The sequence below is a fragment of the Mixophyes fleayi genome, chromosome 9, assembly GCF_038048845.1.
Source record: "Mixophyes fleayi isolate aMixFle1 chromosome 9, aMixFle1.hap1, whole genome shotgun sequence".
In the NCBI taxonomy this organism is placed as follows: domain Eukaryota; kingdom Metazoa; phylum Chordata; class Amphibia; order Anura; family Limnodynastidae; genus Mixophyes; species Mixophyes fleayi.
In genome coordinates this window covers 47,617,185-47,645,038 of record NC_134410.1, presented here as the reverse complement: position 1 = coordinate 47,645,038, position 27,854 = coordinate 47,617,185, and the positions used below count along the sequence as shown (strand labels likewise).

Sequence of the window (27,854 nt, the reverse complement as noted above, 5' to 3'; positions counted from 1 at the left end):
TTTTCCCCAACGCATGTGTGTGAAGGAGTCCTGAATTATATGGTCAGTCAATTGGTACAGTAACTATGTATGTTGTATGTTTTATACTGTATATTTAAATAAATCCAAAATAAATACACTAGTGTCATTTCGTTTGAATTTACACAAACGTGTTAACATGTATCATATCATACAGGGAACAAAATGGCTGTCTACATACTTCAGTGAATATGAAGTATAGGAGAATATTTATTAAACATTATCCACACTGGACTGAATATGGACATAGGCGCATTACACATCATGCACATGTCCACAAGGACGGCCTCAAGGCCCACACTAGCATGAAGGAAAAGAGCGCGTCATTGGTTTCAACTGAATTGATTGGCTTCATCCTCACAGTTATTGGTTCAGTCCACAAAATGGCTGCCTCAGTGTGTAAGTGACAAGTGCACAATAAGGGCACAGAGATCAGTGGGTCTTTTCAACTCAGTTGAAATTTATGTGGCTATTTAAAGCTAAGAAATTCTACTAGTACACATCTCTGTGCTCTTAGACATTTACGGTTAATCTTTTACAGTCAAACCCTCGTGAGTGCAAGTTACAGGTTATATTCTGTATTCCCAAATTACATCACCCTCAGCCATAGCTTTTGCTGACCTTTTCTTAAATCCAGCTGTGTGTGTCAAAGGAAGCCCTGAAAATGTACCTGGATGGAGAGCACACTAGTATGGCAAATTCGAATTAATACTTAATACACTCAGATGCATTTTCTCAGACTCTTGGAAAATCAATTTAGAAAGTGTTTGATGAGTAAATCAGGTCTACCACATTCATATTGTATGATGGTATAAGCACGTTCCACTCTTTACAATGCATCAATATATCAAATATTGTATTATTATAGATTCACGTGTAATCATTTTCTTTTTACAAACCCAGACAATATAATGCTACTAAACAAGAACACTCACTTCTTAGCAATAACGTTTGCTGAATGTATCAGAACAGTCTTTCTTCTCCCAAGTGTTGCAGTTTACCTATGATTAGTGTATAAGAGTTAAACCATTTGGGAAATTGAAGAAAATATTTCCTCCGCCATACATTATGGCTTCCAAATTCAACAGTGAGTATATAATATAACAATATAGGATAAACTGCAAAGAAATCATTTATGTCTGAATTGTAATTTTGAAGGGGTTTGCAAAATAATGTATCATATAGCTGACTATGTATTGCTAATGTACCACCAATTTGCCTCCTCCTTCCTGGAGTTAAACTTGATTTGTTGTCCACTCAGAACATGATGGAGATACAGTTATTTTAGTCACCAACAGGTCATGCTCCCGCTGCAGGATCATTTTGAACGTTCAGCTCTGCCAACAACTCGTGTTGAGGGCACGGATAAGATGGCTGATGTAGCTGTTTGAGTTGTGCCTTCTGAGCAGGTGGTATTGGCAGCCCTGACATGTAAGATCTCCTGTGGCAGGAGAATGGTACATGAACACCATAGAGGAAGGTTGAGGGTTTAGTATATATATTTAACAGCAGGTGTCTCAGACATCAGACTCCCACTGTTCTGGTAGTTGAGGGAAGGGCAACTTATTGGTAAAAACCATCTCCACAGGCAGTACATACTGTAAAATTAAATATTAAGGTGGAAATCCTGCAATACTGATCTGTGATTACAAACACTCCCACTCATTAGTGCAGTATTATTGCTTTTGAATTTAAAAAAAAACAAAAAAAACAATTGCAGGAATTCTTATATTCTCTCATAATATATATATATATATATATATATATATATATTTATATATTTTTTTTAATTCTCTATCTCTATATATATTATCTATATGTACACACGTGCGCTCGAGAACCTAGATTCTCAACCTATTGTACCCCAAGTGGTACCTCAGACAGATTCAAGGGGTACTTTAATCCATTAGATATAACTCTGAAGAACAGTCAACATATTAGTAAATAATACAACAAAGAAAACTAAGGGCTAGTTTTAAAACATTCAAATATATAAAATTAAAGGAGTGGCTTGGTATAAATATACTCTGATTAAGGGGCACACGCCTTAAGTGGTACTCTGTATAAACAAAAACAATTTAGGGGGAACTTGGTAAATATTTACCATCACGTGATCATACATATTTAAAAAAAGGTTCAGAACATTAGATCTAGAGGATTCCCTCTCCTCCACACTCAGCTCTTTAAGGATGGGCTTTTGTTTGAAAAGTTTTTGTGCCTTAAAAACTTGCGCAGCTCCTGCAGTTCCTGTGGTGCCAGGCTCTGGTCTACCCCTGGGGTCAGCTGGTAGCTCAGCGGAGATACAATGTAACCGTTTTGATATAGAAAGAACCGTTTACAACATTCAAAAGTGCTGAACATCAGGCCAAAGTAAGGAAATACCTGTCAATAAATATCAAGGAGAAGTATTAGTGCATAATACTGAGGCAATAATATCTACAGAAAAATGAGCTGTCTAATTACTGTTGTACGATTTGCAGCTAGATTTCTGCATTGCCAACATACCTGGCAGTCTGTTTTCTCAACACCAACTATACAATAGTTGGGTAATCTGTGGTTCGATAACTGTTGTTGAACTACAAACACCAGCAGGATTGACAATTTCTGGCCTTGGTCTACATCAAGTTGGAAAATAGTTTTCTATAAAATGGTCCACATCAAATTATACAGACTCACAAAGCAATGCTTGGGCAATTTAGCTTAAAAATGATCTAACTGTTCCTCACAATTGCTGTGTATGTGGCCAGTTAAGGGTTCATGCAGACGAAGGTCATAGACCAGCGGTTCCCAAAGTGTGTGCCGGGGCTCCCAGGTGTGCAGTGGCGCTGTCACAGGGTGCCGCGGCCAGGAAGAAAAAAGCAAACAAAACTTACCAATCCGGCGGCGCTCGGGACCCGGCCTCCTCCTCGCTTCTCACTGAATGTCTGGTGTGACGTCATCATGTCCGACATATTCAGTGAGAAGCGTCAGGAGAGAGGAGGATGCTGGGTCCCGGGCGCCACCGAATTGGTAAGAAGACAGAAGAAAAAGAAGAAAGAAGGCCAAGTATGGCAAGTAAAGAAAGGGGAGGGGAAGTGGTGATTGGAAACAGCAATGGAGGGGCAATAGAAAGAATGAAGGAGGGGGCAGAGTGAGGATAAAGAGCGGCGCGTGCAGTGTGAGTGGGGGTGGATGAAGAAGGGGCGCGGGCAGAGTGAGTGGGGGTGGATGAAGAGGGGCGGGTAGAGTGAGGGCGTGTGGAGGAAGGAGCACAGTCCGATTTTTGTGTTTTGATATTTTGTTTGATCTTATTCCTCTTAATATTAGCTGTAAATTATTCTTTGACAGAAATAGAATTGAAAAAAAATATATAAAAATATTATTTTCCTTTGGATTTATGTGTATTATTTTTTCAAACAACTTGCTAAGTATTTCTGTACTGACCTAAATACTTATTACGTTATTTTGACCCAACTACTTATAAAATGGGACTGCTCGGTAATTATTTTGGAGGGGTGCCTTGAAAAAATTATGGAGACTCTAAGGGTGCCGCGAACTGAAAAAGTTTGGGAACCACTGCCATAGATACATTAGTCCAGCTTTCTTGAAAACATGCACTAGCAGAGTGCAGGACTAGTGCGTTTACAGGATGTTTATCTGCATGAGGCCGAATGCTTTATGAATATTTATTAAAACTTGTTTTCATTTAATGCTGTCTACACACAGAACAAACTGAATCTGGTAGACGATCTATTGAGCACACTAAGAGAAGGCATTGCTTACCCAGGATTGTTAAGTCTACGCACACACATAGCTATACATTTTTATTTTATTTATTTTTTTCTTCCATTAAGTACTAGGTGATCAAAATGGCCAAACGTGGAGGATCATCTTTGTGAAATTATCTTTTGGATTAGTTGGCGCATCACGTTATAAGAGTCCTAGGCCACACAAAGCTATAAAATTGTACAATCTCATCAAATGGGATTGTAAGAAACCACTGTTTTGCCGCTGTCTGGCAACATTAGTGGTCTTGATTGCTCACAATCTAAAGCTGCACAGACGGACAATACATTATAAAACTTTAACATCAATCATTTGTTACGCAATTTTATTAAGATTAGATTAGCAATAGTAATTTGTAATTGCATTTTCTTTGACTCTTCCTGTTAATATGCTAAACACACAAGGTGGTTAATCACAATCAAATAAATAACTAAATCACCTTCAGTAAATTTGCAGTCAGTCCATTCCAAAGGCTCAGCACACCTTTTGTCTTCACTATTTGCCGAAAACAATCAAGCATTCCATTAAAGTGGATATCAACCCCCCCACAATGCGGAAGGATCTGGTTTTGTGCCTGTGAAAAGAAGATATAAAAGTACATTTACATTGAATGGATGAGAACTTCTGAAAGTCTTCACTGGAAACTAAACAAAACAAAACAAACAAACAAAAAAACAGCCTACAGAGCACTGAGTTAAGCTGGGCACACACACCTATGAAATCATACTTCAGATGCAATGTCTCTAATCATTTCACCAACCATTGAAAGTCCTGATGAGCATGCAGATTCATGTGTACACACTTACACAATTTACCTTCAGATCTGTGATCTTCATCTCTCATAGCCATTTCCTTTGTTGATCATGATTTTTAGGAAGTTTATAAAACCAAATCAACAGATGCAGTGTGTTTTGGTACTATAAAACATGATCATGGGACTGCACACACTCTTGCAATATCATCATCATCAATTTATATAGCGCCACTGATTCCGCAGCGCTGTACAGAGAACTCACTCATATCAATATCTGACCAAATAGTTGTGAATCGTGTGATCTGTGCAGCAATACTTGTATAGGTGTGTGCCCAGCTTTAATCTAAACAGACACACACACACTCACTCAGCAATGTGGTCATAAAAAACAACAGTTCTCAAATTAATCATGTAGTTACAGTCGTGTCTGCGGAGAAAACAATGATGTTTGGACAACCCAACTGCTACCTGTGCAGCATCACACCCTGCTTATTACCCATGCACATACAAATAATAAAATCATGAAAACAATAATAATAATCTTGATATAGAATCCTACCACTGTAATACACAATGCTGTACTTTGCTCCACTGTATCGTCTCATTTTTAGATACTAATATGTGATGTACTACGCCCAGAACAGGTAATTCCGGTTTAAAACCAGAAGGACACAGACACACAGGCCGATATAATAACCTGGAATAAATTATCATGAAGCCATATTCCAAGCAAGGTGAACAATCAGCAGGTAATAGTTCAATTCTGAGAATATGGTCCTACCTTTGAAAAGCAAGGGCTTGGCCATCAAGTATCATAACTGCAGCCGTGCATAGTACACAGCATGTTCTAAAAAGTAATACGTAGACACCTTTGCTTTATGTAGAAATAAGTCAAGGAGAGAATATTGCTGAAAGGGACAAAATGGACACTTTATAAAATAAAGCTAGAGGTTTTATTAAAAATAAAAATAAAAAAAATAAACAAACACACTAACAGAAAAATCACTGCCACAAATAGTTTATGAAAATTTGCTTGTCTAGACAAGCAAAGGCTAAGTACACTTTTATTTTTTTTAAATGATCCTAATTATACCTAACCGTAACTTTTGTTTATATGCCCTGCGTTAATTTTCTATAACAACCCCCCCCCCAAAACAAAAATATTCATGGCAGTCATTTAAGGCATGCAAGACTGCAGTGCAAAACACTCTTTGCTGAAGTGCTTATGCAAAAATCGATTTGTGACATGAGACTGAGGAATATTCGTGCATGTGTGCTAAAGCAAGATTATTAAAATGGAGGAAGATATTTAGTTGGAGATTTACTTCTCACAGAGCTGCGAGCAAAAATCAGCGTTGAAATTACCATAGTAACTGTACTAATGTCAATATTACCGTATTAATGGTAATAGTGCGCGGCAAAGCGGGGAATTGAATCCCCCCACAGAATGTGTATTTTTATTTCTTCTTTAAAAAAAAAAATTAACCAAAAACCACAAAACAAACTGCAGAGTGTAATAAAAGCATGTACAGCGTCAACTAACTTTCCAGATTAATTTAATCCTAAATCTGGCTATACTATTTTAGGAGAAATACTATAAAATGTAATATCTATGTTCACCTAGCACTGGGCGGTCCATTAGTGCAACACCAAACCTATTTACTATGCGCATCCTGTGTGCTTTGTAAATGTGCTCCTCAGCATTTTATGTAGAATTTACTTTTCACTTTATGGTTACAGATCAGTTTATAAACAGTTCTCATTCCCTTTTATATGTTAATCAATAAAACTCATTTATATAAAAGAAGAAGAAAAAAGTTGTTTGACTGCTCGTCTAATGGGAGATACTGAAATGCTTTGATGGGTGGACAAGAATACGCTGGATTATTGATGTGCTCACAATAGCGAGGGTGTGACTAAAAACAGGAAGTGTGTCAGTGAATGGGGCTGTTGCATAATACTGACAGTAGCAGGGCACAATAAGCCTACTGAGCATGCAGTGATTCCACCACATAGACACAGGGGGGGCCCACTTTAATTTTGAGATACAGCACCCCCCCCCCCCCCCCCCCCCACCCACCACATAACCACAAAGTGCACTATATTATAATTCAGACTAAGATTTCTTGTGTTTTTGGAGGCAAGATTACATTTGTTAATAAAAAAGGATAAAAAAAATGGCAATAAATAAATGTAAATTAAGAGAAAGCAAATAAACACACAGCATTTATCACGTAACAAGCAGTGTTATTTGAAACTGTGTAGACATGTTAGTTTGCACCCTCTAAATGGTACAAGTTGTAGAAGAAATTTAGCAATATATTTGTGTTACACTAAAAAATTGTAATATCATGGCTGTGCACATTTCTTAAATATTTTTGTATTACCTGTAATATCTAAATAGAAAAATAAAACACAATAAAATCAAAGTTATCCTACTATGTTACAAAAAGCAAGTATAAATTTGCAGTAAAACTAAAACAAATAAAAAACAAAACAAAAAAACAGAACTAAAATCAATACCTTTAGGTAGAGTACAAAATATTATATTATAAATATTATATTATTATTAGTAAAAGACTTCTAAAAAAAAAAAAAAAGTGAGACTTGGTCTGGTCATACGGGGAAAAACATGTGGTCCTGAAAGGGTTTTCTGCCATTTAAGTCTGTCGGGCTACAGCGTATCTATGTGCAACAGTCACAGAGAATTTTTACTGCAAGTATAAGGATCATTGGTCTGCGGGCTCTTCTATAGATACTCATGTTAGCAGCCACATACTTTTATCATAGGGGGAAATGCCATCTATCTATCTATACATGCTGTAAATCTAATACGAATATAAATAATAACCTTTTATGAGCACTCAGGTGAGAGCAGCTCTTAGACATAGATCCCACCTATACACAATCTCAAAATAAATTCACAGTAATCGAGTAATAAATAGCAGTTACACCTTAAAACATGAGAACAGGAAATCTTATTAGCATTCATAGGGGGGTATTCAATTGACGGCGGGATCGCCGAAAATCCCGCGCTCAAAGAATATTACCGTTAATACGGTAATTACTCGCTGGATTTCAGCTCTCAGCTCCCTGAGCTGCGAGGTGAAATCCAGCGAGTAAATTACCGTATTAACAGTTTTCCCATGCAGGATTACCGTATTAACGGTAATATTCTTTGAGCGCGGGATTTTTGGCGATCCCGCCGTAAATTGAATACCCCCCATAATGTTTTTACAAATATTATTAAACAAAAGAACCTTATAGTGTCCTTAATGTATCAAAGCAAAATACAATCAGCTTGTTATAGTCTCCCCCCCCCTTTGTATTGTATGTACATACTCAGGGCCTGATGTAGAGTTGAAATTCTAAGTGTAAAATTGCATCCTGTAATATACACAGGATTCCAAGTCGCACGGATCTTTAGCTGCACAAAAGCTTTTTAGTGAAATTAAAAATATATTACAATATAGAAGTTCTTCCTTTTCTTTCTCTGTTTATGGAGTAAAAGTGCTCAGCACTCATCCCGTTTTAAAACATCTTGAAGTTCAAGGCACATGAATGAGCTCATATGAATTGCTTGACCATTGGTGACTATGATACTTGTTTGAATTAAAACATGTTCTGGTGGGTACTGGCCAAATGCTTCCTTTACTAATTTACTGACAATGGTCAAGGAAACAAGAAACACTCTAGACAGCTTCTTAAATACAGCACATTGGTCTATCCTAGATGGAGATGGTCCTGCAGCCAGTAAGGGCTCCCAAGAAAACTCAGTTTCTATTGTGGTATGTGAATCTATTCACACAATTATCCAGTCTACATCATAAATACATTCAGACAGTGATATCTGTATTAATGGATAAATAAATCAAACCCAGGTATCCAAATAACCAGGTGTTTTTTTCCAAAGCAAACATGGAAGTCAATGTTATACATCTAAAAGCCCAGGATATTTGTGAAGTATGCACCCAGCAGGATAAGACTTCCCAAATGAAAGGTTTACAAAATGGATCAATTAGCAGGGACATCTTATTACTGATGAGAGTGTGGCATGTTACCTGTGGATTCTGACAATCACTGCCGAGTCTCTATCACTCACCTGTACTGACAAAAGCAGTGCAACCACCGCCCCAATGTATGCATCTGAATAAGCGACCCCAGACTGCTGCAATAATGCACATATGTTTTATGTGGAAATTGTACCTCAAGATAAGTATCTCTACAGAGTCTGAGAAGCACTGAAGGAATACATTTACACTATTTTCTATTCGCTTCAGAATGCATACAAAGAGCCATATTTTGTCTGTTTTGGATACAGGTGTTGGCCAGAAGTAATTTTAATAGAAATTATACAAAAAACATATTTTTTTTAAATAGTAAGTACTATATTGCTTATTTACGGAGCAAAACAAGGGCACTAGCATTTTTGTTTTGTTTTTTTAAAAGAGATATATTATATATTTTGCTTAAAATCTATTAATAGGTAAAGCTGACCACATTATAATCCAGTCTCTTAGTCCAATCGATAGAACCTGAGAGCAGTTTAGCCATATAACTACAGGGCACCATGTCAAATTAGACTGGATCACAAATGTCTACTCCTCCTGTGTCTGCAGTCTGTTTGCCCTCCCTTTAGTATGTAAGCTCTTATGAGCAGCACCTTCTTCCCCCCTGTCTCTATACTATTTCTTCTCCTTCAACTTCACTGTACCAGCTACGCTTGGAGCTATTGGAGTTTTGGGGCCTGATTTCGGAGCAAAGCAAAGAAAAGGAGCAAATTTGCTCCTTGACAAAACCATGTTGCATTGGATGGGGAGGTATATTTAAAATGTAGGGATATATTTATAGTTGGGATAGGGCATATCATAGATCAACTTTAATTTCAGTGTAAAAATAAAGCTATCAAGTATTTGTGTGCTACATGAAAAAACAGCCAGTATAATCCTTTACGTGCAAAATAATAAGTCATTATGTACCCCTTGTATTGTAACATGGTTTGTCCAGGTGCAGATTTGCTCCTAACTCAAATTAGACCCTTGGTCTTACTTGTTTATTGTTCTGTACTGTTTTACCGTCATGATCTACTGTTTGTATTCTGTACGGTGCTACAGAAATCTTGTGCCGCCTTATAAATAAAAGGATAATAATAATAATAATAATAATAATAATAATAATGCGAGTCTTACTGTGAATGCCCTTCATTCCTTTCAATGTAACTGATAATCTCACATATATATCAGTATTAAAAAAAAGGTCAAGGTTTTATTAATATAAAGAAATGTAGCATTCACTTATATTGAAGCAATTTACTGAATGTGTGAATGGTAAAGTCGCCGTTTTAACCTTTAGACCAGAGCCAGAAATGACATAACTGGATGTGCACCTTGCATTCCTTGTACATCTATTTTGAAATCTGCCAAACTTTTTCTTCCTATACAAGAAAGAAAAATATAAAATACAATCATATTAACATATAGGAGTACAGTCATGGCCAAAAGTTTTGAGAATGACTCAAATATTATTTTTAACAAAGTCTGCTGGGGTAAAGTCATATTCTCTGATGAATCCCCTTTCAGATTGTTTGGGGCATCTGGAAAAACACTTTTCCAGAGAAGGAAAGGTGAGCGCTACCATCAGTCCTGTGTCATGCCAACAGTAAAGCTTTCTGAGACCATTCATGTGTGGGGTTGCTTCTCAGCCAAGGGAGTGGGCTCACTCACAATTTTGCCTAAGAACACAGCCATGACTAAAGAATGGTACCAAAATATCCTCCAAGAGCAACTTCTCCCAACCATCCAAGAACAGTTTGGTGAGGAACAATGCACTTTCCAGCATGATGGAGCACCTTGCCATAAGGTAAAAGTGATAAATAAACACCCCAGACCTTAATCCCATTGAGAACTTGTGGTCAATCGTCAAGAGGCGGATGGACAAACAAAAACCCACAAATTCTGACAAACTCCAAGCATTGATCAGACAAGACTGTATGGCCATCAGTCAGTATGTGGCCCAGAAGTTGATTGACAGCATACCAGGGCGAATTGCAGAGGTCTTCAAAAAGAAGGGTCAACATTGCAAATATTGAGTCTTTGCAAAAACTTATTGTAACGGTCAATAAAACCCCTTGACACTTATAAAATGCTTGTAATTTTACATCAGTATACCATAGCAACATCTGACAAAAAGGTCCAAAAACAATGAAGCAGCAAACTTTGTGGAAACCTATACTTGTGTCATTCTCAAAACTTTTGGCCATGACTGTATACTTACTAAACTGCAGGTTTAAAGAAGTGGAGATGTTGCCTATAGCAATCAGATTCTAGTTTTCGTTTATTTAGTGCATTGTACAAAATGACAGGTAGAATCTGATTGGTTGCTATAGGCAATATCTTTTTTAAAACCGAAGTTTAGTAAATATACCCCATGGAGTATGTTGTGTATCTGTTAATAGATGCAGATCGATTATGGTTTGTGTGGAGTCATAGACAAATAAACAAAGCAAAGCATGGCATTTATTCCCCATGAGGTTTTGATTCCATCCTAGGAGGTAATACTACAAAGTGGATTTACAGCTACTGCTATATAGCGCAGCATTCTGGGCCTAGTAATCCTACAATAGCTGGAGAACAACAGGTCGCTGTAGACAAAGCACGTGGAAGCGCTTCCTAACCACATCGCACTGTATATACGCTCCTAATTCTATTGACGCACGTCAGACTGAAACGGAACAAGAAGCAGCATTATGATATTAAATGTATCATATTAAACACCAGTTGGTATGAGGCCTAAATCTCACCAGCTCAGTAGTAAAAATAGAACTACTCCACTGAAGACCTTGGATATGCCAGGGACCCAAAAAACCTGCATCCATCCAAGACTAATTGACAGACTGGTCCCTCACTCGCAATCAGCCACTTTACTGCCACGGAGCTACAGATTCATACGGACCCTTCCTTCTAAACTATACGTCACATCTCCCTCTTTCATGGGCAGGGAAGCATATGACGTGTGCAGTCGCATAAGAGGCAGACAGAAGAGTCTGCCTCTGAAAGCCACAGAGTCAAATGGTAGAAGGCAAGTATAACTACAGTTAGATGTACGCAGGTCACTCTTAATGAGCAGTACAGTGTGAAGAAGAACATACCTCCTAACTATCCTTGCAGTTGGGACTAACCAGAATCAGGACAGTTGGTAACCATTGCTTCTGTACTTGAAGGTGATGGTAAGAGTTGGAGAGCAGCCTAGTAGTCTCAAATTATAGCCACGCCCAGAGCTGGATTAAGGCTTTGGGGGCCCCAGGGTACTTTAGACAGGAGGGCCCCTAAGGTCTAAAATTAAGGCAGTGGTTCCCAAACTTTTGCAGTTTGCGGCACCCTTAGAGTCTCCATAATTTTTTCAAGGCACCCCTCCAAAATAATTACCAAGCAGTCCCGTTTTATAAGTAGTTGGGTCAAAACAACGTAATAAGTATTTGGTCAGGATGGAAATAGTAAGTTGTTTGCAAAAATAATACACATAAACCCAAGGGAAAATATTTTTATTTGTTTTCTCTATTATATTTCTGTCAAAGAATAATTTACAGCTAACCCACCCTGTGCCCCTGCATCATCTCCAAACACTCTCTGCCCCTCTGCATCCAATATATATATATATATAGTGAAATGTCAGACTTCTTTCAGAGAAGTGTTTGTAAACAGCATGACACATTATACAGCCTTCTTATTATATACTAGTGGGCAACAGGCGGCCTCTTTTCTACTAAACAGCACCAGATAAGATCAAACAGTGATCAATTAAGGCAAAGAACTTTAAAGGAATAATGCCATCTTTAAATTAGTTTTCACTGGCACCACATATTAATGCATAAACCCAATAGTGTGAAACCAGTTCTCACTCCACCCCGTCAACAGGAAAATCGTCAGTGGTGGGATTCAGCCGGTTCTCACCAGTTCGCCAGAATTTCGGCAGTTTCCCGGACTTTCCGGGAGAGTTGGCAAGTATGCACTTACTGCTCCCAACAGAAGACAGGACGGGAGACCCGACAGTTTCAGAGGTGCTAGTGGAACAAATACCTGACTAATGGCGGGAGACCCAGTTGGGGGCGAGAGGGTCAGAGTGTTCTTTAAATTTCATACAGCTTCTTTTTTTAAAAAAAACATAGATCTTCTATTGTAGTTATCTTTTGCAATTGTCTATCAGAATAATTGAATCTACTAGTATTGTATTTTTAAGATATACCAGTTATACACAGATGGTTTAATACAGATTGTGACAAATGATGTCTGTATCACATGGGGAAACAGAAGTTTCCAAAATTTGTAAACGTTTAGCCATCCCACAGGACAATTGCACACTGTTGGTAACGTAGTAGGAATTGAAATGAGTTTAAGGGGAGCACCAATATAAATTAAATTTGTAAATACCAGAATGAAAAGTGGATGTGCAATATACCAATTACAGAACACCAGAATGACACAAAAGGGTCACCAGGTTATACAGAAATGTTAAGTAAGTTTTCCTGTGAAGCTGACTTAGCTGTCGAAGACATTGAGAATGCCACACAACTTTCTTTTATTGTAGTTCCATCTAGTGGCCAAATAATGTTATGCACGTTCTGTAATAGAATACCAAGAGCTCAAGTGAGCTCAGGACCGTCTGTGGATTATCATCATCATCATCATCATCATCATTTATTTATATAGCGCCACTAATTCCGCAGCGCTGTACAGAGAACTCATTCACATCAGTCCCTGCCCCATTGGAGCTTACAGTCTAAATTCCCTACTATAGACACACACTCACACACAGACAGACAGACAGAGAGGGAGAGACTAGGGTCAATTTTTGATTGCAGCCAATTAACCTACCAGTATGTTTTTGGAGTGTGGGAGGAAACCGGAGCACCCGGAGGAAACCCACGCAAACACAGGGAGAACATACAAACTCCACACAGATAAGGCCATGGTTGGGAATCGAACTCATGACCCCAGTGCTGTGAGGCAGACGTGCTAACCACTAGGCCACTGTGCTGCCCAGATTATAAAGCTAATCAGGGAGCTGAGCTGTGGAACACATTATTATAACAACGATATGTTTTCTATAGATGACATTCAATGTTCAAGCAAACAAAAACAATATCCCACAATTTCTTTTTTAACAAACACAATATTAGATTGCATCTCTTTAGTGAGTATATTTCAATGATTCAGTAAGAGGATAATGTGCTTGTAATATGACAGAGATATGAACATGGAATTAAGCAAGCAGTGTAAGCTATACGTAGCAACCCACAGCCTGCATTACTGACCACAGTGGAGGTACAAACATGCGCTATCAGCACTAACCTCGAGGGAGTACCATGTGTTGTGACTTACTGCAAGTCAGACACAGGTTACCATATGTGGGAAACAGCTTATATGTTTTATTTCCTCCAAAACAGCCAAACTATTGATACTAATGACTATTTCTTAAAGCACTGTATACTTATTGCTAAATTCATTAAAAAATACAATACAAAACCCATTAGGGATCCTCTCCACCAGGTAGAATTCCAGTGCGGGTTCATCTGTTTAATCTTTCCTTTATAGTACAACTTGCTGCTTGTTGCAGGTGCTCCTATCTTGTGAGCACTAGAATTGCTAGAGAGGGCCATGCGTTGAAAGAGACACGTTCTTTTTACCCCTCTTTGGCTAGAAGCTGTTACCCACATGTAGCACTGCTGTCTGACAAAAGCTTAATATACTATAATATAGTCTGTTTATGAAGAATCAGGCTTAAGGCATAATAGCACATAGGGAATTTTTACTCACTTTGGGTCTGAGTCACTAAGGAGAGCAAAGCACAAAAAAAAGGATTAACTTTGCACCTGGGCAAACCCATTTGCATTGAAGGGAGGAGGTAAATTTAAAATTTGGGGACAGTGATAGTTTGGGTAGGCCATCTCCTAAACCAACTTTAAATTTCAGTGTAAAAATTAAAAAGGTATCAAGTATTTGTGTTCTAGATGAAAAAACAGCCAGTATTTAACTTATGTGCAAAATAAACTAATTTGCACCTTTTGCATTGTAACATGGTTTGTCCCGGAGAATATTTACTCCTTTTTTTTTTGCCTTACTTTCCTTAATGAGTCAGGCCCTTTATATATGCACTGTTGTGTTTTTTTACAGCAAACGTTTTATTATACACATCTACTTTTTCTTGTAACTACATAGTCACGTTCACGATATAGAGATAGCCACTAACTGGTATTTACGCATCTAGACTGTGAGGCACGGAGTCAGGAACCCCTGCATGGAGGTATGGGCTCAGCTGCGTGAGGTGCGCAGGTCGCGGTTCTCTCAGGTAGTCACCAGTGCAATAGAAAGTACGCAGCATGGCCGAGGCCAAGTACAAAGGGGAATCCAGAAGAATGGACAGAAAGCAGAGGTCAGGAACTAGCGAACAAAAAGGTACCAAATCTCAAGGCAAAGGAGAAGTCAAGGAGCAAGCAGAAGGTCAGAGTCAGAATAACAAAACGGAGGAACAGGGAGTAGGACACAGAAACGCTGGAGACTGGTGAACCAATACTCTAGTAATGAGGGAGTGAAAGGAGGATCCTAATATAGGGGGAAATGGCCCCTGATAAGAGGAGGGATGAGTTCTTGCGGTCAGAGCACATCTGACCGCCGACAGAGTCCCAAGAGAGCCTCTCGTTGCCTAGCAAAGGGACGCAGCTGCAGTGCGAATGCGCACATAGAAGGGAACCTAGAGGCCGGAAGAGGCGTCCTGTTGCTAGGCAATGTGGTGTGCGTCAGAGAGGAGACAGACGACCGTTCACCGGCACCCAGTAGAAGTGCGGGGACGGCACAATGGATGTTAAAGATAAAAATCTGCTGTGGTTAATCTTTCTCCTTTTCCCCCCCATTCCGTTTTAAATCAAATATATGATGAGCCAATCGTCTCTTTCAAGGTGCTTCAGCCAATAGGATGTCCCTATCTCAAAACAGTAAGAATGCCCACAGGGGTCATATATGTTAATGTTTTTTTTAAATTGAGATCAAAACTTACCAAGCGATATAGGTTTATACAGTAAATATAGATTTAACATCTATATTATTCATTTAATAATAGTGTTCTGGTGCCACTGTATGTGTTTACACTTATAGACTGTTCATTTAAATCAGACCCTCCAACCACATATTGTTCAATCTTTTTTTTTACCTGCATTTTTCTTTTGACGGTTTCAAAGGGGAAAGACAATGTTTGTGCTACTCCTGCGGCTAGGCATCCATTTAGAAAATTCTGGAGGGGAGTTAAACGGACACCAGGCTCCTGCCAGATTCTGTCCAAGCTCACATCCATAAAGAAGAGACCGGCTGAGAATGGAACAGCCCCTGGAATGAATGAAGATATTTTGTTTAAGCTATATTATTTTGTCAATATATGAATATTTCTGTGTACATTTAGGATAATACATGTAAACAATTTCTATATATATATATATATATATCTACACTAGTGGTTGTGTAGTAGAGATGATGTGCTGTAATACATAATCCCTACTGCACATTCTACTATATCACATTGTTGCTGCACAGCAATGACGTGGGGCTTATTTTATTCAGTGTGTCCTGATGGCCTTAAAGTAGCAACCAGAAAGCTAGGAATCCTCTGATGACTGTATTCAGGCACAGCCTTCCCACTGAAGATACAGTACCCTTACAGATATTGAAATGCAACAAAAATGTATTGTTTTCACTGCTGGACGCATACCCTTATTCCCTCTGCCCAACTCTTGTCCTGGGCCCTAGAATGCTCCATCAGCTACAGCTTAAAGGAGAGGCCCAGTTTGGCTTACAGTGTTTGTTTATATTTTGTTTGGGGGGAGGGGGGGGGGCTATCAAAAAACAACTCAGTTTCTGAGTTTGGGATCCCAGCTTAACCCCCACTGCAAATAGGAATGTTTGAAACTTAGTCTGAACATGTATGTGGCATTTTCTTCATAATTGCTGGACAGGATATGGACACGAGACAACAGAACCTGCTGCATCCAGGTCCATCCAGCATTCACTCTGTTGTGTACAGTCAGTGCTTTCTTCAAGGGATTTAACAATCCTTATTTGTTGTGCCAGCTCAGCTATGTACCCCAAGCAGTGAGTGCAGCTTAGACCAAAAGCAGCATAGGTGCCATATTTGGTAACAAAACATATACAGAAACATGTATGAACCACAGACGTGGAAGTCCGTTACTTCACCTCACACAAACAAATATAATTGTAATGGTACAGGTTGCTATACAGTGGGAAACAACCAGAAACCAAGACATAATTCTAGAACTGTGCTTTTTAGGACTTTAGATCTTGGTATTTGTGTAGACACTGTACTCTTTGCGGAATATTCTTGTTTTTAGAAGAATAAATGTATAAGGTATCTGTTCGAACCGTACCAAGAATTGAAAGAGACACCCCTCTATATAAGGCCCGAAGTCCTTCCTGGTAATACACAGAACACAAAGCATGAATGATCCCTCTGTAGGTGGGCTCCATGCTGTTCTGTACAATAAGTCGGGTCTTGATGACATCGGTAGGATAGATTACAACTGCTGCCAACATTCCAGCCATACTCCCAGCTGCAATGACTTCCCATTGTGATATCTGCCCTAAATCATCCATAAACATCATAGTTAACCTATAACAGAGAAAAAAAGGAAACCGTTAGTACACGAACAAACAAAATAAATAACGGCCGTTCACCTGCTGCAGCCTACCCCTGCACTTCAGGACAATGAAATAAGGACACTAACTTGGTATATGTTTGTTTTCTCATATTTTCCTTCTTCACTATAACTCCTGCTCTCTCTGACCCCCTATCCTTACACTTGGTACTTCTGCTTTCTCTCCACTGCTCTCCTGCCACTGATTCCCCACACACACTCTTCCAATTGCCTTTGTATTTACTGATCTTAACTCTACCATAACATTGCTTTGCCATAATGTTGCCTTGCTGCTTTTTTACCACTTATTGCATTGTTAATTACATTGCCACGGTCATACCTTTCTTGTCACCATACAGTTTCCTACACTACATAGTCCTAGACACCATCATGGGCCCTGCACAAACCTGGACGTTGCCCAAATAGTCCTCTAAAGTGCAGGTGGCGCAGAGGCCTATGTACCACCTAGGCTTCATATAGTCCTCTCTACATCATATCTTATAGACCTCTGCATTATAGTATACCCTACTATGTCTATGGTTCACATATGTGCCTTTTGTCTCTCATTATACATAGGTCTCATGTCTGCCCACTCTCAATCTTCCTCTCTTTCCTTGTTTTGTCTTATGCTTAATTGTTTCTGTAACCAATGCAATTTGTTCTGTTTAATTGCATTCATGCATTTTTATTCTGTTTATCTGTAGCCATTGGTCTTTTGCTGTATGTTCTAACCCCCTATGATTGGCACAGCAAAAGCCTTGTGGCGCTTTCTAAATAAAGAATAAATAAATAAATTACTACTAATAATAAATAATAATAAGAGCATCAATCATCAAACCATTTGTAGAATAGTTAAAATTTTATACCCCTGCACATAATATTAAAACAAGTTCATGTAATAGGTGCATTTAACCCAAAAATCATCTCATTATTGGGTCATTATTTTGAATCTTACCACCCATAACTACGTTGTGCAACCTATGAGGTATGAACTGCCATACAGATTACAAGGCATAGCTACAATCAGACATCGCATCCAGTGGCCAAATATTTTCTTTTTTTGAGAATGGCAGTACAAATAAAATCAAGAATCATATTTAAAGTATGTATTTATTTTCAAAATGTGCAATTTTAAGTTTAATATCTCTTTTAAAAAAAAGTAGTCATGACTTAATTACTGTAACATTTAATGATCCATTAATTAGTGCTTTTACAAACTGGGATCATTAACCCTAAAATATGCTACCTGTTTATTATACACACACACACACACATATATATATATTAGAGAGTGGACAATGGGCCTACACAAAAGAGGGAAAATTATGTTGAACATGCAACTACTGTTCAAGTAGAGCAATGGAGTAAAATGCAGGTGATAGAGGGCACATTGTGTTCTAGCCCTTACTGTATATTTTCTACTATGGTGTTACAATGTCACATTTGTTACAATCATGTTATACTCTGAGCTGTAACATCTAGGTGGCAAATCTTATAGTATTGAGAAAGTGATCATCATCTTACAGTGCTGAAATATATTCTGAATAGAGAAAATGCTTCAGCTAGTGTTTCACAGTATTACACTATGCATCCCCTGCATTCATTATATGTGCTCCCTGTTTATTATACCTGCTCTACGCATCCCTAGGACTGACTATGCCCTCATCATTGATTATACCAGATTTGTACAATGACCAGTATTTATCATATCTGACCTTTGCCACTACCTCACAGCTATGTACACCATTATATACGCTTTCACTGTGCCCCACCGCACTGCTCCCCATTAGTTACACGTGCACTGGGCCGCACAGCACTGCTCTCCATTAGTTACACGTGCATTGTGTCCCACAGCACTGCTCCCCATTAGTTACACATGCATTGTGTCCCACAGCACTGCTCCCCATTAGTTACACATGCATTGTGTCCCACAGCACTGCTCCCCATTAGTTACACATGCATTGTGCCCCACAGCACTGCTCCCCATTAGTTACACACGCACTGTACCCCACAACACTGCTCCCCATTAGATACACATGCACTGCGCCCCAAAGCACTGCTCCCCATTAGTTACACATGCACTGTGCCCAACAGCACTGCTCCCCATTAGTTATACAGGCTCTTTGCTTCCCATTGATAACTGCACTGTGTATGTCCCCAGCACTAAACCACTCTCCAAAATACATGGAATGAAACAAGATTCTCTCTCAAAAACAAACAAAAACCAAAAAAAAAACCACACAAGCAAAAAGAAACTATACCAGTACTAGCAGAGTTCAATATGTCCCCTAACTCTCTCTAACACTTCTCCTCTAGTCTCCGTTGCTGTCACGGTGCTTTTCATATACTGACATACAATCAGTGTATGAAAGACACTAGGACAGGCAGAAGTCCATTAACCCTCCCCCCCTCCCCCTACACTACAGCTGCTGATAGGCAATGCACTGGTACATACTGCCAATGTGACCAGGAGAGGGAATACAAGGCAGTGGGAGGTCAGCACGATGACTAGCAATGACCAAAAGTAGAGGGGGTACCTGACAATGGGGAATACAACGATTTCACCATATTTGGGATCTAAAAGGAAGTACGGTGGGGGAGTCTTTCATTGCCTTAGCAAGCCTTGGGTCACATGGGTGTGAAACTTTTTCATTTAAATATTGAGGGAATTAAGGAAGTCTAGGCCTGTCACTACATTAAGTGACAGACGTAGTCCTTGCATAAACATCATGGTGACTGCAGCAGCCGGGAGTAAGGGGGCGCAGTGGATGGAGATGGGGTCACACCCTTTATGTCACAGACATGATCTCTATGTAATTTCACAAGCTTGGTAAATTCCCTAATGCTGGCAGGGATGCCAGCTGTCACTATTGTCTGCATTGACAGAGAAGGTGCATAATCCTGTGATTCCTACATTGGAAGAACATTATATAAGAGCATTATGATATAATCCAAATGAATGGAGCATTTAATATTAAAGCATATTAAATTTAAGCACACAATAAATAGCAAAAAAAACACAACAGTAAAACATAAAAGATTCCCTTTAAACCACAGAAGTGTCAGCTAAGATGCTTTAATTTGGGAGATTCAGAACTACTAATTAGTGATAGCGACAGATTACTCGGCCTATGGTAACAGTTGCTTCTTGAAGCTTGATCACCAACACAGGAGTGTATCAGACATCCAATTTCTTCTCCAGGGTTTTATACCTGGAAAGTCAGCCATTACTATTAGTATTTTGACTGGGGAGATCTCAACTGTGCCTTGCACCCAAAAATGTATATACCATGTACAGGGGAGGGCTGGCAAATGTTAGCCCGGTGGTCAAGACCCGACTCAGCAGCCTATTTTAATGGCAAAAATATTCAGATGGCCCAGTGACCCAGCCCACTTTGCTACTGGCCCCCTGCCACCCAGCCTAGCATGCCCCTGACCATGTATATATTCTGTACATATTGGGGGGATTGATTTAATCTCTGCTCCCTTTTTAAAAAAAAATTTTTTAACAGTATGTCCCCTCCCCCCAGCAGGGATATTATGTCGGCAGCCGCACACTATGTGAGGTCTGGGTCTGCAGAGACAAGCAGGCAAAGTATGCTGTCCGGCCACTTTGATTCGAGCAGCCAGGCAGCAAATCTTGCCTGCTTGTCTCTGCAGACACAGACCGCATGTAGGGGCCTGTTTATCAAGCACTAATCCTCTGTTAAATCTGCGAAAACTGACGTTTTCGGTGAGTAAACGTTAAAATGCCATTTATCATCAGTGCAGACATCATAGATATCTACTCCTTTGTATCTGTTCTCGTTTTACAGAGCAGTCCCCATAACAGTGTATGGGGAGTGCTCATTAACGTAATTCATCATTGTCTGATGGCAACATTTGTTTCATGCTACCGTACGCTAAAGTTTTCGTACATTTTCATAATTGAAAAGTTTTGCAGCTCTCAGCTCTGCTCCGAAGACCAGAGCTGGACAGCGCATGTGTGAAGGGATCATGTGATCCCTCCCTGTCACATGCTCAGAACTGCACTGCTCTCCTCACTATACACTAGGCTGCTCTGTGCGCATGTCCGAGCTGTCCGGTCTGTTTTAGAACACATTACTTTAACACAGAATTGGCCTTCAGTACAAAAGACAAATATAAAGCTTGTGGCGCTAAGTGACAACCCAAAACAAATTGTGTATCATGAATACATAAAAAACATACAGTAAGCTGTACCTGTTTGGAGGTGCAGGACCTAGAAAAAACACAAAGCACAAAACATAGTGTAGTACAAATTAATAAACAAACAGTAATAGTCTGTGTATTGTGTAAGAGGTTGCCGTGTACCAGAGGAAAATATAAAAGAGCTTATCTGATTAATATGAGGGAATAATAAGAGGTCACCTTCTTCATCCTTTTAGCCATACATCCATGTGGATCTTTCAAAGCATCTGAAGCTTATCTGTAATGCTTTAAGTGAAGATATACATGTACTGAAAAGTGCCCTGTCCAAGAGAAGAATCTCACAGACACTAGAAATAATTCAGATTCCAACCAAAGGGAAGTCCCAGATGAGGCCCCAACACATTTCATCCTTTTGATTCTTCATGGACGACGCCTCAGATGTTTTATTGAATGTACAATCATTTGGAATTAAAGTATTGGGAATTTTATAGTCCGGCACTTTTTCCCTCTTATATGGTATATGCTTAAGTGATCATTCTTATTGGTACATATATTTAAAACCTTTAATATGGCTTAACAAGTACTACATCATATTTTTCATTCTGTGGAGTTTTCAGTCTCTTGACTCTTTGGAAGATCCACATGTAGGACACAATACACAACTATTATTGTTTATTAACTTGTTCTACACTATGTTTCATGCTTTTGTTTTTTGTTGTTTATTCAGGACTTCAGTACATGCTAACAACCTTGTAGAGTATTGAGGGTTAGGTAGTCAATATCACTGTACTCTAGAAGTGAATCTCAAGTACAAAAAGAAAAACTAGATTAAAAGATCAATTGTGCCACACAGATGTGTGTTCTGTATAAAAAAAAATGTATAAACAAAGCCAATGAAGTCAGTACATTGTATACACATTTGGCTACTGCAATAAATGCAATATACCAGGATATTTCTGAGTAGGAGACAAAGAAAAAAAAAACTGTGACAGAATTACAATCATAACTACAGGATGCGATAGTTAATTCACAATCATGTGCCACATAATGGCTCAGTGTGGGGGTGGTGTTGTGCTGCAGATTAAAAGTTCTTTGTTTAGAACGAGAACTTGACCAACAGAGAGATACATTCAATTCAGAAAACATCATTTTACAGAACAACTAAACTGTGAAATTTTCCTGTACAAAGCAAGAAAGGTGCAATTGTCACTATTATTTTGCTGTCATTACATTGGTGCTTACAATATCACTATATAAGCCATGTATCCGCTGACAGTATACGCATAGTAGTGCATATAAGCCAAGGAAAATCATGCAGCAACCGCACAATGCCTCAGACTAAAGTGACATGGGCACTAGGGAGAGTTAATGTCTTCTCTTTAGCTATATCTCTAAAAATTACGTACGATTACATTTATTTATACAGAATTAATCTGCTACTGAACTACATTTAAAAACCACATGGCATATATGTTAACTGCTGTTAATCACCATAAAGCTGTCTGATTGCCTACGTGTATGAATCCTCCAGTCTCTGCAAAGCATACAAGACTGCAAGTCAATTACTCACACATATAATGATTTAAGCATCTGTGCCCACAATACATAAAATGAACCCGTCTTTCTTACACTGCCCCTACCATTTATCTACTCATTCAATTGTTTGCTCTTCACAGTGAATGGAGGAGACATTTGGTCATGTCTGTGTATACAGAATTACCAAGATACAGCAATTATTTAATTCTGTCCACTTAATGGATCTCCAGAGAATAAATTTCATGCCTGTATATAGTAATACCCATACATTGTGGGTTTAATTGCTTTTTCAAGCCACAGATCCTATAGACCAATCCCTATAGTTCCCCAATTTTTTCATACACTCATTACCTGCATAAACAAGGTCCAATTCTGTCAGGCAGGTTTACATTTTTAGTCTTCCACGAAAAAAAAAAAAAAGTGAAGTTAACCTTTACATTTTTTTTTCTAGTCACAGTTGTACTAATATGTAAGGAAATGCAAGACAACAAGATTAATTCTGATTCTAAAGATTCACCAATAATGAATGGAAACATATTCAAATGTTTCATGATTGTTGAATGTAATCCTACAACTCATTCACAATGCAAAACACCTTGATTCTACACCGATGCGCTTGTATGGTCAAGTCCTCCCTGCAGACATCAAGATGTGCCTAATCTCCATTATTGGGAGACGTTTCCACACACTAGGGGGTAAATGTATCAAGCTGAGAGTTTTTCGGCGGGTTTGAAAAGTGGAGATGTTGCCTTTAGCAACCAATCAGGTTCTAGCTGTCATTTTGTAGAATGTACTAAATAAATGATAGCTAGAATCTGATTGGTTTTTCAAACCTGCCGAAAAACTCTCAGCTTGATACATTTACCCCTAGAAGTGCACCTAGGTGTGCGGATTATTGGAAGAATCTGGAAAGGCATCTGGTGCAAAAGAGTAAATGTCAACATTCCACCCTCCTACTAATTTAGAACAGACTCGTTTAAGTAAAACAACTAAACTTTTATTTTTTTCTAAAATACTGCTCAGTTTAGGCTAATTTATGGCGTAAATTAATTAGGATTGCAAGGGAAGACTGTCTTTAGTACACGTGGCACTTTTGTGCATTTAAACTTTGTTATACGGTGGGCAAAGTGTGTCTACAAATGTGATTATCTGTTATGTGCTACTGGACTGTGCAATGTGTCCCATTAAAAGTGGACAGACCCAAACTAAGCCAGCTTGGAGCTGGAGCAAACATCAAGTATGTTCCCAAAGCACAGCAAAAACCACCCTCTAAAAATAAGCCCCTCTCCAACCCTTCATCTCAATTCAATAATTCTATTCACCAAAAAGTCATTTTTTAACTGCTCTGCACAGTAGACGGGCTGTTACATTATGAATAATATAACATACAAAATAAGGGACTGAGATATTAGATATACCATGAACTCTGTATGAGAAATAGTTTTCCTTAGAAATCACTGTATTCACTTATAGGTTCTTTGCTATTAAAGATCTACTTTAAAATACAAAGATTTCCACAGCAGAAGAGTTCCAACAATTACACTGCAGCCAAAGTAACATCTTTACAATACATTTTACAAGCCAAGTGATAAAACAATGACAGACTAGATGCCCACATGAAGAGGGTGATCTGTCAGAGCAGAGGACTGGCTGCTGTTTGGTGTCATGTTCGGGCTGTGACGTATGAATCATATGACCCAGCTCAGATCTGGATTGGAAGACAGAAAGGTGTTCAGAGGACTGATCCCACCCTCTCAGGCAGAGTCATGTAACCTGCAGTAACCCAGTGGTGAAAATAAACTCAACTGACAAACATCTATATATCATTGTTTTTGCTACTTTAAAAAAAACAAACAAACAAACAAAAACAAAACAAAACAAAGTCAACTTCAAATGAATCCTCTGCAATCTCAGATTCAGGACAAGATGATCAGAATGTTTAATAATATACTATACAACTGACACTATACAGTCCAAATAGAGATGAGATCAGCAGAGTCAGTGCAATGATAAGCACATGCTACTGAGAAGCCTGGTTAGAACCACAACACTCTTTCCAGCAGTAATGTAAAGAATACAAAGTTTAATAAACCCCTCTACAGCCAGTCCCACTTCCATGCTTACAATGAGTTAGACGTGGGCAGAGCAGCACTTACTTGTGGTAGGCTGATAGCTGGACAGCACTGTAAGGGAACAGACGTAAACATGCTGTTAAATTACCCTTCCAGAAAGCTCTCAGTCCCTCCGTCCTGTACAACAAAAGGAAGGTGTTCAGGAAGCCTTGTTTGGAGTGGAAAGTACCCACTTGAGTGAGTATCTTCACCACGTCCAGGGGGGCAGTTACACTGCGGCTCAGCACCCCAGCTACCCCTCCACATAGTGTACTCTGCCAGGAGGTCAGCCTGGGGTCCCTCTTTAAACTTGTCATTTACTATATAGACCTAATAATCAGCTGTAAGCAGGTCCTGGGCATGCAGTGGCTTCATGTCACCACAGCAGGCGGGTGCACCGTGCAGCACAATACTAGTCCTCTTCTAGGACATCCCTTGTCAGGTCAGGGTCCTGGGCACGGTTCTGATTGGTAGCTGGCAGCTCAATACTGTCTTCCTGCTCATTGGGTGTCAGAGAGTCTGACGGTGATAAGCCCCGCCCACTGGGCTAAATACAAATAAGACCCAAGTAGCTCTATCTCCACTATGGGAGAGACAGATCATGTCTAGTGATTGCTATTATAGCAGCCTCCACGGTCCTCGTGTATCCTGGTAGCGCCTTGTGCCTTATTCGTGATTTATTGTCTGACACCGGCTCTATTATCCGTCATTTACTTTTCTTTATGCATGGTCAGCTGCTGTGGAGAATGTAATGTAGTATAGGGAAGGGGGTGATGTCACTATCATATGATCGGACTAAGGGGGAAGGGCTGGAGCAAATTAGTATAAAGAATAGTACTGTAGTTGGTATTTTGTTTACATTTCTTATTATTAGTTTTAACAATATTTCGATTTTTCATTGATAGCAACTTATTAACTGGACACAGTTTAATTCAAACTCATTAAAAGGAAGACCAGACAGATGTCTCCCTTAAGTAATGGGAAATGGGTTGGTTTGTATATGGATCTGAAGTAGGGAAAAATCCTTTTCTTGTACAAGGAGCAGGCACCGTATGGTGATCATAACATGTCATACATTGTCCACAGGGCGCGCTCTGAAATTCTTAGGGGCCTATTTATTAATTAACAGGGTTTTGCCTTCAGGGCTGTAACTAGGGCTAGGGATGACCGCCCAGGGTGCAATGCTGAAGGGGTGTGTGGGGGGGGGGGGGGGTGCAGTTTATGAATATTTCAGGTTCATTTGGTTAAAACGGAGGGCGGCATTTTTGCTTCTCACCCCAGGCGCTAAAATTTGAAGCTACTGCTCTGTTTGCCCTGTTAATTATCTGTCCTCGCAATGATGACAGATGATTTTTTGAATTAATTTATTTAAAAATCATTCTTGGACAGTGCATCCGATCGGTGGCTGTCCCGACTATGACTTTACTTCATTTCCAACTCCGAATACTATCGCAAAGTGGCTTTGTGCATGAGCGACCTTAGGTCATTCATGCCCAAAGCCACTTTGCGATAGTAACCGGAGAGGAGACCAGGGAAGCTGCGATCCGTAGATCCCTCTACCCAAGGCCATAACTAGGGCTGTGTGAGAGGGGCGACCGTCCAGGACACAACACTGAAGAGAGGAGCAGTTTATGAATAGTTTAGGTTCATTTAGTTAAAATTAAAGATGTTCACTAACCCCCGTGTTCTGGTTTTGGTTTTGGATCTAGATTAACTTTGTGTTTTGGTGTTGGCATTTTTGGATCCCTATTTGTTTCTAAAATCCCTATTTTTTTTCTAAAATCACATAATTTTGCTCCTCCCCCTACATTATTATGAACCTCAATAACACTAATTTCAAGTAATTTGCAGTTAATTTTGACCGTCTCACAGGTCACAATATTATTTCCATACACTTTCAAATAAAAACTGCAGCGACCTGGCTGGATGCTAAGCGACAGAGCAATGACTGAAACACACAGCAGTTCATAGCACGTCTAGGAAACATTGCCACACAGTAGTGGCAGAAAAGAAAAGTGGTGCAAAATGGAATTGTCCTTGGATCATGAAATCAGTTATGGTTCATTTGAGTGCTCCACCCGTTCCTTGGATAACTGTGGTAATTCTACATCTAATAATACAAGTCGAGGGGCGCTGACCCAGCCCCCCCCCCCCCCCCCCGGGATGCGTGCTTTTATCAGACCCAGACCAATCCAGGGTGCCAGACAATGCACTAAAAAGAGCCATTGTAATTCACAGCAATAAGCAAGTTCATCACTGAGCTTCGAATCAGCCCCAATTCCCACAAAATTATAATCTAGTTAGGTACCTTTGACGTAAGGTAACTTTGACGTAAGGTGCAGATTACAAACACTTGATGAAACAGCAGCAAAGTGGAAGGTAATACATATACACGTCTATTTAGTCATCCATGCTTACATTACTTCTGCAAGCAATGTTGTTCTTTATTAATAAAACTCTTATTTTTATACCAAAAAATGTAAAATAATCCTCACCATTCTTTGGATGTTGATAGTAGGATCAGTTGGAGTTACAGCAGACGTGTCACTAATTCTGGTCAATTCTTTTACAGTAAAGAAGACCAGATGTTGAAATGTTGTGCTGAGTCATCTGCATAATCAATGGGTGTCTAAGATTTTTGCAAAGCACACAACAATATATAGCACATGTAGGTAACACTGTCACACAGCAGTAGCTGAAAGGAAAAGAGGTGCAAGATGGAATTGGCCTTGGGCCCTCCCACCCACCCTTATGTTGGATCTTAAAAAGGACATGCACACTTTAACAAAACAAGCCATTCAGCGAC

General features: G+C 39.2%; 1 protein-coding gene across 1 annotated transcript; it reads right to left on the bottom strand.

Annotated features, from left to right (window-relative positions):
* Positions 1-1,899: 1,899 nt before the first annotated feature.
* SLC25A43 (solute carrier family 25 member 43) lies at positions 1,900-25,538 on the bottom strand. The gene is made up of 5 exons (XM_075184301.1): positions 25,094-25,538; positions 16,965-17,206; positions 15,740-15,912; positions 4,223-4,357; positions 1,900-2,400 (listed from the first exon to the last, which is right to left on the bottom strand). Exons 1-5 carry the CDS (start codon positions 25,363-25,365, stop codon positions 2,194-2,196), a joined length of 1,029 nt encoding a protein of 342 aa, XP_075040402.1. The 5' UTR covers positions 25,366-25,538; the 3' UTR covers positions 1,900-2,193.
* Positions 25,539-27,854: the final 2,316 nt, after the last annotated feature.

Excerpts from the sequence above, each read along its gene's own strand:
- SLC25A43 (XM_075184301.1), bottom strand. The coding sequence starts at position 25,365 with ATGACAAGTTTAAAGAGGGACCCCAGGCTGACCTCCTGGCAGAGTACA. Across the intron at positions 4,358-15,739 it reads CCGTCAAAAGAAAAATGCAG|GCACAAAACCAGATCCTTCC; the intron begins GTAAAAAAAAAG and ends TTCTTTTCACAG. Across the intron at positions 2,401-4,222 it reads TGACTGCAAATTTACTGAAG|GTATTTCCTTACTTTGGCCT; the intron begins GTGATTTAGTTA and ends ATTTATTGACAG.